The 19,424-nt window shown below is 25.4% G+C and overlaps 1 protein-coding gene across 1 annotated transcript; it reads left to right on the forward strand.

Annotated features, from left to right (window-relative positions):
• Positions 1 to 2,486: 2,486 nt before the first annotated feature.
• LOC113559884 (protein timeless) lies at positions 2,487 to 19,403 on the forward strand. The gene is made up of 16 exons (XM_026965666.1): positions 2,487 to 2,560; positions 10,010 to 10,141; positions 11,199 to 11,293; positions 12,586 to 12,644; positions 12,707 to 12,890; positions 14,486 to 14,635; positions 15,561 to 15,746; positions 15,884 to 15,967; positions 16,153 to 16,319; positions 16,491 to 16,673; positions 16,745 to 16,987; positions 17,090 to 17,216; positions 17,297 to 17,396; positions 17,838 to 18,045; positions 18,900 to 19,095; positions 19,202 to 19,403. The coding sequence occupies exons 2-16, from the start codon at positions 10,045 to 10,047 to the stop codon at positions 19,271 to 19,273; spliced, it is 2,151 nt and encodes a 716-aa protein (XP_026821467.1). The 5' UTR covers positions 2,487 to 2,560; positions 10,010 to 10,044; the 3' UTR covers positions 19,274 to 19,403.
• The last annotated feature ends 21 nt before the right edge of the window (positions 19,404 to 19,424 follow it).

The following is a 19,424-nucleotide window of genomic DNA, read 5'->3' on the forward strand; positions in this document are numbered from 1 at the left end:
CCAACAATGATTAATGAATAATTTCTGACGCTGCAGGTATAACCTTCAAGCAGTGAGACGGAACAAACCGTACGTATAGTTCGGTAGCACTTATCCCGGTGCACAATAATGCACTTCCGCTGTGTGGGGAGGTATAAAGTGGAAACTTGCGCAGTGTTCGGCAGTGACGATTTTCCCGGAAAAGCATTGGGCGAGGGAGTTGGCGAAAATAAGAACAAATTATATGCGATTATATTATTTTAATTATAAAATAGTTAGTTTTTTTTTTTATTTTAAAATTTTCATACGTCTTAAAATATTAAACGTCTCGGCTATTTCCGTTGTAGCAAACTTTCAGTAAATGTCTCAGTGTAACAATTTTAACACGAACAAAATTAATTACAGACGGTATTCACGGATAATGTACCGATAATTGATACGAAAAATGATTATTTACAACTAGACATGAAGAAATGGAATAAGAATTATTCTTGTGAACGCAATTCGGACGTGTTGTAGAAAAATCGCGGACGCGATTTGGTTTATTGACGGATATTATTGTTTTTAGAAACGCAATTCGTATACAGCCCGACGGGTACGCTGTTATTTCCATAACATAAAATCACCACCAAATATAAAGAGTAGATTATCATAGAATATCTATGATGAAGATGATGAACGTTAGCTATGCACCTATTTTGTATAAATAATACATATTCTGTTGAAAATCGATTTTCCGTAAATATTCATGTTTTCTTGATTGTTTATAGACAGAGGTACTATAGGTATCTACTCGTAATTTAGCCATTAGATACTTCACTCAGAATGTATTTGAGTGGAAATAATTAGTGATAAAGAGTTTAAATACACTATTTACAACAATATATGATTAAAATGTTATGTAATAATATTTTGGTAAAAACAATTACTATTATATAACACTGTACGTGTGTGCATGTGTATGTCATTACAACTAAAACGTATTATTATGTGACATATAATATTTTGACAAAAACGAAAATGATTACATAATACATATACTAAATATCTGTTTGTTAATATGACATCAAACACGTGTTCTTATTGTATTAAAATAATAACAATAATACGTCATACTATTTATAATTTTCTAAAAGGACCTTGTCTTGCACAGCACATTATGATTATGAGCTCGTCCTTAAAGTTTTAAAATTTATTATCTAGCCCCGCAGATCGTAGACACATTGAAAATTTATTATTTATTACCAAGTTATTATGTAACTGTCTTATACTCTTACCGTCTTTCAATAAATCAATATTAAACTTCCCTAATATTATCTTACGCATATCATTAATGAATAACCAAACTTTAAGTTTTAATTATCCATAAACTATTCATTAACTGAGTTTTTTATTACCAATATTATATACTCTCGAGTATATAAATATAAGCTTCTATTGAAACTTCCAAATAGTAACGACCAATACATTACATAAAAATATACTTTTAGATTTATTCTAAAAATATAGATGGGTTGTGCACATAATACAAATATAAAATAAATATTATAATTTTTCAAATATTTTAGCACTATAAATTATTTAAGATTTTTACATTTTTCCATTTTTTAGTTGTTTTCATTATTAACATCGTTAATATTATTACAGTGATTTATCCGACACCGACTCTACAGCTGAGGAATACTCGTTTACCAGTTACTAACTTTTATTCTTATTGGCGTTTAAAATTAACATTTTGACAAGATCGACAAAATCACAAAAATGTTTAATTAATTTAGTAGTTAAAAATGTATAAAATATTTTATTTATTTAGCTAACAAGCTGAGCAACAAACTTGTCTTTTAATATAAGATTCCTCGTATTCTTATCAGAAATTACCATTAAAATATTTAATGCTTATAATGAGCTTTAAGCTTCCACGAACGTTGTTTTTGAATTAAATAAAAAAAAATTAATTCATAGTTCAAATATATAATTTAACCTTAATTTAAAGAAAAAAAAGTGCTTAGATACTTCAAATTTGTTGATTTAAATATAAGCTTTTACAGATTTTATTTTAATTTGAAGGTCATTATTTTCACTATAATTAACCTGGATAATTTTAATGGTTCGACAAAAATTTTAGAACTTTTTTTCGTGTGTAATTTTTAAGTATTGGCAATGTTTACAGTTCCTTTTTTTCTTAATTTTTTTAATTAACAGATACATGTAAAAGCCGTAAAATAATATTACACAATTTATTCTCAATTATTATTCCAGAGTAAGTAAACATAATAACGACACGCGTTGTTGAGCATTACACCCATAAAACATTTCATTCAAAATGTAATAGTTTTACACATCTATATATATATATAGATGTGTATAGCGTACGCGTGACTGCGGTTTGTCACATTGCACGAAAACGTGATACTTCCTACATAATATCCACCACAATATTTGAGTATAAAAATTATATAATTCAAGACTCGGAGCCAGTCGTTTTCATCATTCTACTTCAAACTCGTCTACTGCTGAGTATACTTAAGTCATATTCAATACGCAAAAGATTATAAGAACACTGAGCAAATCGCTTATATTGGTAATTATTATATTTTATTAATAATCGTTAGTGCTTAAGATGATAGTTTTATTTATATTTTATCAGTTATAAAAAAAATTTAGTAATAATATTCAAAATTACATACCTTCACTATAGTTTTGTTGAATGCATATTGTTGGCTATTTAAAAAATAATTAATACCTAAATTACATACGTCATAATTGTATGACATTATAAACAATGTGTTATTTTATTTACCTAACTTTTTCGTCACTATAAAAGCACAATAATCGTGAAAAACTATTAATTATTTATCACTAATGAATTATAATTTACAAGTCATACTATCTTAGTACCCCTTATTTACCGAACTTATATTTCTTTATTCAGTCTTTAGAATGACGTGTTATTTAACTCAAATAGACGTAGTAATAATTTTATTGTTTCGCTAAATGTTCAATAATAATAATAATGATAGTTTAATAATTCATATTTACTTAAAACACTCACTCTGCTTTTTAAACTATTATTTAAATTTAAACGAAACATACTTAATAAAATAGTAAAAACAAATTGCTTGAAAGTTATGTTAAATAGAAATTATGTTCAAGTTGAAAAAACATATGCGAATACGCAAGCAACATTAAATTCTTGACATATTAAACATTTACTTTTATTGTACAGTTCATTTTTAAACTTAATTAAATATAGTAAATAATTTAATTTTGAACAATATTATTATGTATTAAAGATTATCACAAATAATTTTCAAAACAAAGATCATTACAATAATAAAAATGATGGAAAATTAATTGATTTTTTTAAATTTCAATCATTATTATTACTCTTACTTATTAATTATTATTTGTAAGTTATTAGTGTTATTACTAATGGATAATAATATTATGATTTAATAAATTATAAACACACGGCGTTCTGTATAGGCTTTTTAGGCACACCACTGCCGTGTGTACATTTTTTCGGTATTTATTTTTTATTCAGAATAAGATATGACTATAGTAAGTACAGTAATTGTCTATGCATAAATGAATTACGTAAGTATAATTTTGTACATTAATCTGTAAATCGTAAGAAATGGCGATATTATAATTTATTATAATATTATATATGAAACATAGACTAATATAAGTAATAAATTATACCTATAGTTGCAATCAATGAATATTATATTAACATTAAAATAAGCATACTTTTCCAAAGGAGCTTTCGTTGGAAATTATCTTAACTCATTTGGATACATATGTTGCACTGCTGATGAGTGGTGGGTGAGTTTTTATAATATACCAGACCATTTTCATCAACCAAATATTCATCGCATACAGGCACCATATGCCATTACAATCAGTAAAATAAAATACGTATTTTGTTCCTCCAAGAAACTTATTTAATATTTTAACTTTATTGCATTCGTTTTTATTTTATTTATAATATTATATCAAAAAGCCTGACAAAATTACACCTAGTTATAATGGTTATGATTTTAAATCTGTAAATATATATCTGTAGCTCATGCCTCAACAACCTTTTGTCTGGGTTGCATTAAAAATCAATTTTAGAATAACAGTTTAATTTTATTAAAAAGAAAATTCCAAATTTAAAAATGAATATCGATAAATTCAAATTTATATATATTGATATTTTTCTAAGTATGCATAATTTCGTAAAGCCAAATGAAAAATAAATATAACTCTTTTAACTATCTCAACTTACAACACTCAATTTCTGAGTCATTTTTGATAATTTAGAGTTTTCAAAAAATAAAATATAATAAAAAAAATTATTTTATAAGAACTAACTCATTTTTAAAAATATAATATTACTTCATATCATGGCAATATTTTAGATTTTTTTAACTTTTTAAATGATAAATCATTAAATTATTATTATCTTAGATTTGTGAAAATTTTGAAATATGTGAAGTTTTATTCTAAAAATATTGCTATTACTTAAAAAATACCTACATTGAATAAATATTGTATCAACTATAGTTGTTTATTTAAAAGCATTAAAGTAAATACTAATACTAAGTAATTATAATAAAAAATAATAATGTTAATAAATCATTTTTATTTAAAAATATAAGATTTAATAAATACTATGCCATTATAAAAGTATAATAGTCTAAAATAATAATTATTATATTTCTAATAGTGTTTTACATAAAAAATTGCTTTTAAGAATATATTACACATTAATTTTGTAATCACTAGGGCTAAGGACTTTATGACCTCAAAAACATTAAAATTAATTTATTTATGCCCCAAAATATTACAAAATATACTCTTAAAACATGCCTTAAAAACTAAAACATTTTGATTACTGCACTATATCAGAAAAATATTCTCTTTTGTTAGATAATATTATTTTGTAAAATATAAATAAATAATAAATATAAAACATTGACAACTAATCTCAAATATAAATGCTGATACAAACAGGGAAAATACTACCTAAGCAATAACAAAATAATATAATAAAATATGTAAAACTGACGAACAAGTAACTACGATGATAGATATCCCGTGACGACGTGACCCGTATAAGTGTGGAGCTGTAGGGAATAGTACAATATAGGTACAATAAATGTATCGTATGTGTGTAGATAAAAGTATATTGGTAGTTCATAATTTCAACTATAAAATGTTCTCGCAGACGAGGAAAACACAATCCACACTAATTTCATAGAAAATTCTTTTTTAGGTACCTTTATAATAACATATTATTATGGTTATTTTGTAACAATTTATAGAAAAATAAAATTCTACTCCAAAAATATACCTAAATAAAATATGCACTCAAAATAATAGTATGACAAAATATACATTAAGAGGACGTTAACTCGCATGTGTTGTCTCTGTCTTATTAATGTAGACCATAGCACATTTTCGTTCAGCACAACACATTTTGTGATATTAGCTTTAATATTAGAGTCAATTCACCTATTATCAAACTTAAAGGTAATAATGTTATCTATAACATCTCGTAGGCTCTTATTGGTATTTTAATTTTTAAGCGAGTTACGAGTATTTTAAAGTTTTAATATTTTACATAAACATAACTCGCTTAAAAATTAAGATATCAATACAAGCCCATGAGATGCCCTAGATAATATTCTTACCTTTAAATTTGATAATAAGTAAATTTACTCTAATATTAAAGCTAACATCTCAAAATGTTTTCTACTGAACGAAAATTCGTTATGATCTACATTAGTAAGACAGAGACAAGGTATGCGGATGCGGATACAACGTCCTTTTAACACATGAAAAATAGTAAAATATGTAAAATATGCAAAACAAATAATAATTACCGTAGATTCCTAGAATTATTATGAAACGAATTTCTTTATCACATAAAGCTATATTTTTAATGATATATATAAGCTCCTATAAGTTCCTACCTAACCCTAGTGATTACTGTTTTAAAAACGCACGTTAACGTTTGTTGTTAAAAACACGTTTTTTTTTAAATTTTTAATGTAAGTTATAAGCGACATAATAAGCGTGTAAAGTACTACGATTTAAAAAATACTATTATTTCGCTTCAAAATTAAAATATTGAAAAACACATCTATACGTTACGGGCAGTGACTATACTTTTACGTTTGCTCAATACTAAAAATAATGAAAATAGAATTGCACTACTTTTGTAGTAATGTCATGATGTACCTACTTGTGAGATAGAAACAACATAAGCAGACATGGCGTAATCTTAAATAATATTACATCGAAATGTAATATTTTAAGGTAATGATCTATACTTGTAAAATTAAAAAATATTAATATTTTAGGTGTGTCCAATACTCCAATTTATTATGATATATCATACTCCGCAGTCCTTATGTTATCACGTAAAATTGAATTATTTAAAGAAGCTTGTATAGTCTAAATTACAAGCCGTGTTCAAAGTTACAATAATAATTCGGAGTTATTAATTTTTCTCGTTTTATGTATTGCTCGAGCTTCAACTAAATGTACAATTGCATAATCCATTAGCCCTAGCGTGCGGGTATTTTACCTATTTAAAATGTAAAAAATAACGTAGACAAAATAATGCTTACTCGAATCACAATGAATCTCGATTGTGCAAAACAAATCATTGTGCCCCGTACCTGCATGTCAAACGAGAGGAACGCGTTTTAAACGATTTCACTATCAAAAAAAAAAAAAAAATACGTTCATTCAAACATTTGCTTGTTGTGTTGCTGTTAAGGACTCGACGTTATATTTAATTTATTATATTCAAAATTGAATTAATAATTTTGTAACGATTCACCGTTATACTGGATGAGGTGTGCAAGACATCATTTTACATTTATATAGGTATTTCGTTATGAAATCATCATTGGATGGGCTGTGTTTAAAATATTGCTCCCCATTTCCCTGTAATATATTATACGTTTATTATACTACTATGGCGATAGCGTAAATTCGACGCTTAACAACGTGACCATCGCGTCGGTTATATAACTGCAAAGGCAATTTTCTTGAAGTGAGTATGCCTGTGGTAGTGTAAAGGATAGAGGTTGATATAGTAAATTATTGTACACGTGATACGTTAAGTCAACGTGACATAGGTATTATATTAATGTCTATATCTGTTCATATAAATGAACTAAGTTGGTGTAGAACAGTTCTTTACTAATATATTATATCGTTGGAAACTTTTCAAATAGTTTGAATTTCTTCTAAAGTCACTGAAACTTTTTGTTATCGATCTTATTTGATTCGTGTTCATCTTTATATAAATGTACATTATTAGATTTATTAATACACGGCTACTACTATAGTAAGTACCTGTAACATGTTGTAGAGCGGTTGTATATTTATAAAGATAATCACGGGACAAATAAGATCAACATGGTATACAAATATTAGGCCATCACTAGGGCACGGATGTTGTTGCATTTGCAACTTTTTTTTCTACTTTTTCAATTAATTGCTAAGCAAGAGCTTAAAATGCGTGTCATGCAAGTACGAACTAAAATCTAAAAGTTTTAAATGCAAATTTCTAAAATTTTTGAAATTTTTGGATTTGTATTGCAATTTTATAGAATTTACTCACTTATAAAAAAAATTTAACAATTTTTTTAAGCTTTTTATATAATTTCACTTTTTTAATACTTTTTAAACGGTTTTATAAACATTTCATGAAATAACATTTTTAAATTGCTTTAATTCTGAAGTACACAATGTATTGATGTATATTACAGTTTAAATGATTTATTTTCTATTGATATCATTATATTATATTGTATAGTCGAAACGATAATTTGATTAATTTTAGAATCGTATCGGTTTTGTTATACTGCGATTTTCGTATTTGTAATGCGTACAGATAAGATTATACATTTAACACAAAAATAATTTACGGTTCAAAGCAACAATATTTTTTATTTAATATATAAATTATTTATAATTTGTTTTAATAATTAGTCAGTGATATATAAAATATACAATAAGTTAATAAATTAATGATAAATAAAAATAAACCTAAATTTATGAATTATAACAAAACTTTGTTATTTTTAATGCAATTTTTAATATTTTAAATGCAATTTTTGGTATATTTTAGTGCAATACTACAATCAATTTCACTAGTTTTTTAGTACTACAAAATCCGTGCCTTAGTCATCACTTTTTTTATATGTCTATGACTACTTATTAGTTATTTAGTAACTTCTTAAAAAAATTAAAAAAATACTTGATTGGCATAATATGATATAGTATAAGAAGCAAAATATTAATTATTCATAAAATGCATTATGTGATTTGTATTTCTTAATTGAATAATATTTTATAAAATGTTTTATTGAAATGAATTTATTCATAACGATAATATGTTTACTTTCAAATTAATTACCTATAATAAGAACATTCTTAGTTAATAGTTATATATTATTAATGAGGTATCACTAACTATAAACATACAAGATTTCGAATGCTACACTATTATTATTAGAACTAGGAAGTTGAAGCTTTTTTTTTTAATTTTTTAAACGCTGATTTCTTAGCTAAAAATGTATTTCAATAGTATGCAAATCTAAATACCTTATTTTTTGTTTAGAATTTCTTCTTACATTTTCTTGTATTTTTTTACTTTGAGGTAATTTCCTCGCATATTTAGTCTTTTTTACTCGTTTCCCGTTGGTTTAAAGAAAAATAACGAGCTTATTGAAAACCTACTATTTAATCATAGTATCATATAATTTTTTAAATAATATGTATCTATCTTTTTATTGTACTCTCACTGAATTACAAAGATTAACAAGGAAAAATGAAAAATGAACAAAGATGATTCTACGTCAATTGAAAAAAATGACTCGGCAATAATTAATAAATTTCAAAATTAAATTAAAAACAAATTGAAAGCTGTAGAAAAACAAACTTGAAAAAAATACTCCGTTTAAAAAATTTCGAAAATTCTAAATAGTGAAGAAGTTTCAAATGAATGTTTTTCTGATGACTTTAGTGCTAGAGATTTGATCATTTCAAATTCGCTACTGTCACTTAAATGGACGTAGAGAAAAGTTTTACTAAATATGGTCTAATAGTATAAGTATAAACTATAAAGTAATAATTTTGAATAGTTATACACTTTAATAATTTATTATTATTAATATTTTTATTAATTTTAAACCATTATTTGATAATTTTTACAGTCATTATTTGTCATTTTGGCATTTTTTAAGTATGTTTTTATTGTTTTAATATCATAAACTTCCGAGCCATAGTTATTACGTTTGTAAAAAAATTAAATACAATTTAACCAATAAAATATAAAATATATTATGAAAAACATAAAAGTTAAAACTAAACACTTATTATTATACACAATATTTAGTTTTTATATTATATAATAGCTTTATTTTTATATGATATGGAAAGAATACAATGATTACGTGTTTGTTATAATATGTCTTTTATTATAATAACTTATTATTAATTGCATAAGATAATTATATGTGTATAGTAAATACACCTAGAGATATCTGCTATACTCTGTGTACAAGACGCGCCCATGCCCTTCGGGAGGGGGGCAGCTGGGGCTGTAATCCCCGGGCCCGAACCTCAAACAGGGTCCTATATAATATAATAATACCTAATAATAATAAATTTATTTACCGAAAATAATTTCCAATTAAATATTATATATATTATATAGGTATATTACCTAATTCTTACTTAAATATAAAAATTAACTCAGGAGGAGGGTTTGATTACTCTTCATGGAGCTGGGCGCGCTTGGGTACTAGGCAGCATAAATGTATAATATATATATATATTTATCTGAAAACTGATTTATTATACCAGTTAGGAGTTGAGACCTGTTGTTGTGTCCTCAAATCACTAAACGTTTGCTATATTGAATGTCAACTATGGACAATTATTGTAGAATTGAATATAAATATTGTATTATTATCTCGGATACTATTAATTGATCTATATTGTGTTGTTGTGTACTTAGATAAAATCTACACCCGCTTAACGAAAATAATTAAAATGGATGAAATATTTAAGAACAGCAACACACAAAATATGTTTGCACATTTGGGAACTCGTGTTGGCAATGATTACGTCCCATCCAAAAACTGTTTTGGTAAGTATAATGCACAATATATTAAATTATTGTGCTTACTGTATTTATTACTATCAACGTTTTAAAATAATATGCACAAATTAGTTTAGACTATATAATATTATTTGGGTGTTTATAATTTATATTGAACAACAAGTAATTTATAGTCCACTGGTGTGACACAAACTGGAGGTTAATAGTTACTACTTATTAAGTTTGTAAAAAATGTTGTACAATTAAACTAAGAAATAAATATTATTATGAAAAACATATAAGTCAAAATTAGACACATAACGCAATATAATAGTATTATTTTTATATAATTTAAAAATAATACAAATATCAATGAAACGCGTCTGCGACAGTATTATGTTTATTATTATATACATTTCAAATCAACGACAAATTATCGCATTCGTAAAGCTATTCATATAACGGAATATGGTTTACTGTAGTAAAACCTTCGAGCGATGAATGTATTGATTTTAAAATGTGCGAGTGTAATTTTTTCAAAAAAAAATCTTCGTCATTTAATATTGAGAGTGGTTTTTGATAGGACATTAGCTAGGTAGCTTGTACATCGGAAAATTAAGAATAAAAAAAAAACACCAAGATAATTTTGTAATATTGCTACGTGAACATGATAATATCTAGATACTACTTATTATATTAAATAATATTTAATAATTTTTAATTTTGATTTTTATAATTATAATTATATTTTCCCGAAATTTGTATAGTTTTTTTTTTTTTTGATTATTAAGATATAATAATATTATGAGATAGATATAATTTTCTACCCGAATTCATACTCATCAAGTTAAACATTGATGCATTTTTTTTTCTTTAAAAATTACTGGATTGTAAAAGCAATACATTCATTGCGCTTTTAGATCTATGCACAGCAGTGTTTGTAAAATCCTAATTATGTGGGTGTTTTTATTGTTAATTTTTTGATATTTTAAATGAATACTCTTCAAATATAAGTCTAAACTATAAACTAAAAAAAAAAACATAATATTATTTATTTGTGATTTTAAGACTCTATATCAATCATGTCGGTTCTTTGATTTTATAGTTATACTCATGCATATCTACGAAAAATTGAATTCATCAGAAGAAAGCGCAACGCATCTTAGACAGATAATTGGATTCTCACAGCTATTAAGCAAAGTTTGTTTATTTGTAAAATAATATAATAAACTAATTAATAATTTACGAGTATGTTAAAAAACGTAAATTTTAAAAACAGAACCAAACGATAACTTTTTGTTCTAATTCTCTTTCAAGTTAATTTTTATTATTAAGGTGCTAGGTTTATAATAATGCTTTTACACTGTATTTATACATTATTTTACAGGCAAAACTGAGAAGGTATAAAGTATCAAAAGTTATAATTCTCCCACTAATTTTGATTTTGACTTTTAAATAGCAATAAATATCAATATATTTTATTTTACTTGAACTTATTTTTATTGAAATAATGTATGTATATATATTTATAGAAACAATTAATATTATAATAATTGTTCAATAATAAAGGAAAATAAATGCTTAAAAATTAAAAAAGGATGTTTGAAAGATTTTATATGACATTTTGTGAAAATAAAAAATGTATTCCTTAGATATATATATCAATATATCTTTAAACTTATTTGAATACCATTATATATTTTTAATTTCATATTCCTAAACAGAATATTGCTTGAAGTATATGGTTACATAAAAATCGAATTTTGAACGAATAGTTAGTTAGTTGTAATTTATAAATTAATGTTTTAAGTAATTACAGATTAGTGAAGTAGATATAGTAATAAATGGCACAGGGACACTTCAAAAATATTGGTTTACTACTTCGATCATCAAAACTTTAGATATATTTTGATTCTGTGTGATCACGGTTTTAGATAACTTCAAATATTTCAGCTATATGACTTCGTATTGAAATTAATTTTTAGTGTAATTTAGGAGATACTAAAATAGTGAAATGCACATTTAGAGAAACTTTCAAATTTTAACATATCTGTGTTAAACACGTCGCGTGCATGCAATGTACAAAATTAATTATTTTGACGAGTAACACGTAATTTTAACACACGATTAAGATTAACAAATTTTTTTAAGTTAATTATACCTATAACGCTCGATCCCAAATTCAAAATTGACCAGAAATAATAATCACTCAAATTTAAAAAAGAACTTTTTTTCAAAATGTTTAATTCGCATATTTAATTTATTTTTTTCATTTTTTAAGTAATTTTGTTTTTAAAGCAACTATGTTTTTAATTTTTATAATTTATCATTAAACATTGAATTATGAACAAAAATTGTAAAATGTTAAATATGTAATATTTTTTTAATTATTTAACTATATTAATAAATAGTTATCAATGTACATAAGATTATTATTATATAAATTAATAAATAAAATTATAGCTAATACTATGTTATATTTTCATGTTTAGCATCTCATACCAATGTTTATTGCAGTTAATAACGACAATATAATTGACATTTTGTTGAAGTATGTGATTTTCTATTATGCAGTTGTTTTTAATTTCTTTAATTCAAAATTAAATTTTACAGAATTCTTGTTAGTTTAATATCGCCAATTGAATGTTTGATGCTTGTTGAAAAAAGGGCTGGAGAAAAGGGTGATATTTCCACGTTACTTAGGATGAATTGGATGATGATGACAAGTAAAGCTACATGGACTGACTTAAAAGCCATCAAACGAATCATGCAGATTATAAAGGAACATATGAAAAAAGTAAATTGTTAATTTTAAATATTATTTTTACATTATGGAATATATTAAAATTGTGTTCACACTTAAATATTATTAAAGATATTCTTTACTATTTATATAGTAATACTTATTTATTTCGACACATTTTATATAAAAATTGTTAATTTACAGATTAATGGTTTTAATGTTAAACAAATTTAAGGACATTTTTTTTTTTTTATGTTAAGCAAAATCATTGCAATTTTAACTATTCAAATAATACATTTTTTAAAATGTCTACACATTGGTTTCTACAATGTATATACAATTCTATAAAGGTACAATGTAGGACGTAATTAATAAATTAATATATAATTCGAATATTATACGAATTTATAACAAATGCTAACAATGTCTTAAAAAACTTTTGTATAAATCATTAATTAAAATTTTAAATGATAACAAAGTACCTCTAATTGAATAATATATAATATATATAGTAATAGTATGTTGCTTTTAGGTGACCATACATTATACTAAAAGTTAAAACCATAATTCACTAAGTACTAACACTATACAAGAAGTTTTCATTTGTTTTTCATTAATTATTTCCACAGTCTGCCTTATTAATGTGTATGTGCCTTTATAGTTACAGTCTTATAGGTTTAACGCATTCAAATAAACAAAAACCCACAACTAGCGAAAATTGAAATTGTATCGTTGCTCATTCCATTTAGATACTTACTTCATTTTTACATTATTTCTATTACTATGTACTTTTTAGTATTGCGTGTGCACTTTAGCGGGTACCATAGAATTAAAAATTCCGGTTAATTTACCAAATGGTAAAGGGGATCTCAAACACGTTCAACACGACTCGAGAATAATTTATATAATTTAAGTATACTAATAAAAATTCAACATTAGGTTCGACGTAGGTCGACTACGTGGTTATACGTTTGCTAATATAAATCAATTCCGTATCGTTACCAATTAAAATGCGTATAGTGATAGTATAGAGAAACTATAATTTATAAGAGCGAGAGCATTATCCGTTAAGTATACGCGCGAGATACACTCGTATACTTATTTATCGGAGCTTGTCGTTTGCGCATCATTAATCCGGTAGGTATGTGAAACAATTTGGTTGGTTGTTGGTGCATCGCACGTTTTAACAATATTATCTACCGGTAGTACGGTGACGTGACCTGATGATATAGGTACTCGCCATTACACTAATAACGCATCTCGTGTATAATACAAGTATGTCTCGGGACAAGAAATATTGAGATTTAAAAACGACTATATCGTAAATAATTTATAGGTATTTAAAACTAAATCGTCTTTTTCAACGTAAATAATGATCATTTCACTATTTATAACGATAGAGTTTTAAATTTCTTTTTTTTAAATAATTTTCTAAATAACCGCTATGGCTATATATAGGCTATCGTCGTTGTTTTAACACCGACATGACGAGGAATGCGTAAAATTCCATTCCCTAATATGTAATATTATTATAGTTACTGATCATTCTGCTTCATTATTATTCATATTTCATACAAATCTTGAAATGTATTGTGTACCGCCTACTATTATTTGATATTTACTGATTATCTTTGTACTTATTATTTCAGTTGTCTTGCTATCCTGCAAGATGTACCAACAATCAAAGTATATCATTTATAAGCAATTGTTTGCGTTTAATAAAAAATATCCTTCACATACCCAACGAACAGTATCAAAATACTTTATTGTGGATGATATTTTCTGAACAATTTGACGAGGTAATATTTTTATATAATATTATTATTTGAACAAACGTAAATTATAAGATTCGACTTAAACAAAAAGGGAGGTACTACCTATATTGAAATCTTCCAAAGTGTAACATAAGACGTCACACGATTATTGTTTCATTATAATAAGTATTAATATCAAACGTCTCATTTTTTACAAGAAACAATGTACGAATATTATGTTTACCCGTAGGTAGGAACTCGTTTTATATATTATGTTATAAACTATATTGGCAGTACTTATTTTCAATAAAAATCAATACTTACTGACTTACTGTTATATTTTAACGTGCATATAATTAAATGTTTACTTTGTGGGACATAAATTAACGATTTGATTTTTAAATTTCTTATTTCCATTAGTATAAAAAGCATTTTCAAGGGCATACTTATTTAATCTGAAAATTCAAATTTAAAAATTTTACTCTGTTTGCTGTTTTATATAATATCGAGAATAACTCGTTATTCAGTCACTGTAATAATGGATATATTCGTTTAATGATAAATTAGTGTCTAATATAATGAACAAATATTCTGAGCTGAAACCAGTATGTATTGTAATTTGTAAGCCGTTTGTACTCGTATAATATAGGTATCTAAAATATATTGCACTTTGTATTATAATACCAATTACGAACAAATTTGAAATTCGTACTCTCATAAAAATTACTCTATACATATATAGTATACTATAAATAAAAAAAATTAATTCTTGTAAGAAATATTTATGAAAAACTTTTATACAATTTTCTAACCGTAGGGTAGAAAAATGAAAAAGAATGATAGATTTTTAACTTAAAAATATTATGTCAATTTTGACGAAATTTAAAATTCAAACATTTATAAAAATCACAAATTACTATATTAATTTACATTTTATATATATGTTTTTTTTTTTTTTGTATATAATTAGATTATTATTGCCTTGATCGCCAATTCTAACCGAGGACATTGGGCAGTACTAATCATTGAACTAATAGCTCTGATTTTTAAGAATCAACACGTTGACGAGATGTCAAAGCAAATTATTAAAATGAATGAAACTATAAGGTTTGATAGTTCTGAGGACAATGAAAGCAATACATCATCATTATATCCAGTAATAAATAATATATTTACATTTTAAGATATGTGCCAAGTGAATTATAATATTTAACTAAATTCTTAACTAAAAATTAAATATTTTTAAAATCAATTTAAAATTGTAAATCTATTAATGATTCTTAAAATTTTTAGAAGAATGGAAGAAATTCATCACCAGAAAATGTATCTGATTTTTCAAACACAGAGGACAATGATAATGAAAATAATTTGAATGTGGTATTTATATATCTTATTATTTTTTTTTTAATTTTCTTATTCGGTAGATTATACAAAAAAAAAAAAATACGCCTATATTTTGCATGACTTTTTCATTTATGATCGGTGAATGGCGATAGGCATCTACTGAAGTCATTACTTTAACGAAATACAAATCATTAATTAGATAATGCATTTATTTTCAGAATCAAATGATCAAAAATCTACGTCAAAACAATTTGATGGATGGACAAGACAATAGTTCTAAAGAAATTGTAAATCAAAATTCAAAAGTTAATACTGTAAAAGATAAACTCGAAACTAAAACTGCAGTGGAAGACATTTCACTGTTACCTGAGCACGATTTAAAAAAGTAATATTTACAATGATTAATAAATAATAGACCTGCGGGTTAATAATATATAATGTACGAGCTAAATATACAACTTTACTATAAGATTACGAACGTTTTGATTTACCGTGAATTAAATAATCTATTTTATGCGTTACTATAATATTATGTATAAATATTTGTTTATTTTAGAGAAGATACCGAGGAGAAAAATGATTCCAAAAACTCAAACAGAGAATCCAGGAGAAATTCATTTGAACAAATTAAACTTGAATTTGAAATGAAAACCTATAAACCCACTTTTGCGAGTGACATTTGTAGAAAAAAAGTAGTGTCGCGCAAAAAAAAATATACAAAAAAAATCATTAAAACAAAGTGATGAGAAATGCATGATTTTATCACAATATAGTTTAAATTAATTGTTGGTTGATTTTTCTCTTTTTTAGATTGAAATTACCAACTTTTCCAATACAGTTCAATGTGCCAAATGAGATGTGCATAATATCCTACTTTCTTCAGAAATTTACTGTTTGTTTTTTACAAAATGGATTCAATACGTTAGTCGACGAACTCTATTACTTACTTACAACTAATTCACAGCAACACATAGATACTTCACTTTATTTTTGGTTATTGACATACTTTTGTAGATTTTGCAAACTGAGCAACATTGAGTTGAAATTGGTCAGGTAATTAAGCTTAATAATATGTTTTATATACACTAACTGCGGCCGAAATCAATATTAAACTGAGTATGTAAACTATATATAAATATTTTTCATGATATCTAGACGAATTGTATCTTTCAAACTGATTTCATTTATTGTTCACGAGGGTCTTAAAATATCGGAACAATTAACCATCGCAAAACGGCAAAAATCTCCAAATATTCATTTAAAAGTCAGACATTTGCATTTGGTATGTTATGCGTTTTCAATCGCCAATTAATTGTACCTATTTAAAATACAATATTTTTTTTCTATGCTTACTATGTAAAGGCCGTCATGGCCATTAAAGAGGTGATAAAAACTATTGAGTTTTATCGCCAAACTGCTGTCGATTCTCTGATGTATGCAGATCTAATAAAAGATCTTCAGAGTAAGTATGCACCACTTAAAACATAAAAATATGATACAATTTAATAGCAAATAATTTATAAAAATAACATATTAAAGCCAATTTATAGGTAAGTACTATTTGTTTACGTGTTGAATTATGTTTATAATATATTTTATTTATTATATTACGTATATTACGGCATCTTATAATATTTTACGTACTTAAATATTTACATAAAAAAGGCATTTTTGATTTAACAATTATATATACTTAGAACGAGTTAATTTCATAACCGCATTGGTTGTATTAAATTTGAGTATAAACCTACACAGCTACACATTGTAGAATTTTTAAACAACATTAGACACTTTTTAAGCAATATTATTATCCACATCATTATCTTGTATCAAATTGTTCAATACACCGTTAGATTCAACAAATGTATTCAACGTAATTGAAAACGTATATTATGATATTTAGATTCAGGTAACAACTCGCCGGAATCAATCACTTGGGCAAAGGACCTCAAGTCCTTATTCACATTGCTAATCCGTTACTACGATAGCGACATACAGATTATTGAATACTTGCACGATTTAATAGTTACAAATCACATGGTGTTGTCGTTGTTTGATACCCTTAAAGACTGTTGGAATTTAAATGACAATATTACTGCGTACATCAAAAAGTAAATATAATACAGATTAACAGATTAACAGATATTTTGATGTGGATAATTACAATAATTACGTAAAATATGGTACCTACTAGTGCTGGACATCTAATCCAGATTAGCAATCCGGATCATTCCAGATTGAAACAACTGTTATTAATCTGTTTATCCGGATTATGATACCAATCCGGATTTTAATAGAAATCCGAATTTGGTAATTCAATCCGGATTTTGGTATAAAAATTTGTTTTTCTTATAAAATATGAAATAATTATTGAGTAAATCTATTATTAACCGGACGACGGGAATTCCATCGCTTCTCTCCGATATTCCAATATGGGTGTTGATAATTGATAATACAACATTGTTTTATCATTGGTATTGGTATGGGGTAGTAATTTATTTATTTTATTATAAATCAACATTAAACACCTTTTTGAAAAATATAGTGATATAATTTGGATATGCATGTAATAAATAATAAATTTACATAGAAATAAAAAAAGAGAATATAGATTGATACAATAGTTATTATTAAATTAGTAATTAACTTAATTAATAATTAATATAACAAACAAATATATTATATGCTTATTATCCGGGTGGCTAAAGTAAATACTATACTATATTATCATACATATCATGATGTCTGTACTTTGTTGATTGTTCATAAACATGATTTTTAAATTATTAATTCAGCTTTATTAATTAAACCCGTTACTTGGATTTACGGATTCAATCCATTTTTCGGATTTATGGATTGAATCCACCAATTCGGATTCTATATTTCAATCCGTGGTCCGGATTAGTCAAGCCAATGTCCAGCATTAGTACCTACCTAAGGGATAATTGAATTGTACTGCCTACAGGTTTGCTGTTCCCGACTTAATGTACAAGTATGGTGTAGTCCTACAAAACTACGAAAAAAACAGCGAAATAATCAATGAATCCGTGTTCACTATGATGCATCACGTCAGCAAGGTTGAAAATACTACAGCACTCTTTCAGCCGATCATTTTGAAAACGTTTTTGAAAATGTTCGAAAACAATGATATTCAGTACAAAGTAAGGACGAAATATTTTCACTAGTATCTTCTAGGATAGGTTGTATCCTATCTGTAAATAGCGTTTATGTACTGACCTTAGTATTATTCGTTTTTATTTACTTTAGAGGTGGTCCAGTTTGATTGAAAATGTTTTAAACAAGTTTCTAAAATCTACCTCAAACAAAGACCTGTTCTGAAAACGCTCTTCGAGGAATTGTATGGACCTACATAGGTAGATAGCTACGATTGGACTTCAAAATTTAAACGATGAATAAATGAAAACGAAAAAAAATTACTTGTAACTACAAACACGTAGGTAGGTATGTCAAAAAATAAAAAAAAAACCAA

Source organism: Rhopalosiphum maidis, chromosome 3, assembly GCF_003676215.2.
Source record: "Rhopalosiphum maidis isolate BTI-1 chromosome 3, ASM367621v3, whole genome shotgun sequence".
NCBI lineage: Eukaryota > Metazoa > Arthropoda > Insecta > Hemiptera > Aphididae > Rhopalosiphum > Rhopalosiphum maidis.

Coding starts and splice junctions, on each gene's coding strand:
- LOC113559884 (XM_026965666.1), top strand. CDS start 10,045: ATGGATGAAATATTTAAGAACAGCAACACACAAAATATGTTTGCACAT. Junction 15,747..15,883: donor ATACATCATCATTATATCCA/GTAATAAATAAT, acceptor TAAAATTTTTAG/AAGAATGGAAGAAATTCATC. Junction 19,096..19,201: donor ACAATGATATTCAGTACAAA/GTAAGGACGAAA, acceptor TATTTACTTTAG/AGGTGGTCCAGTTTGATTGA.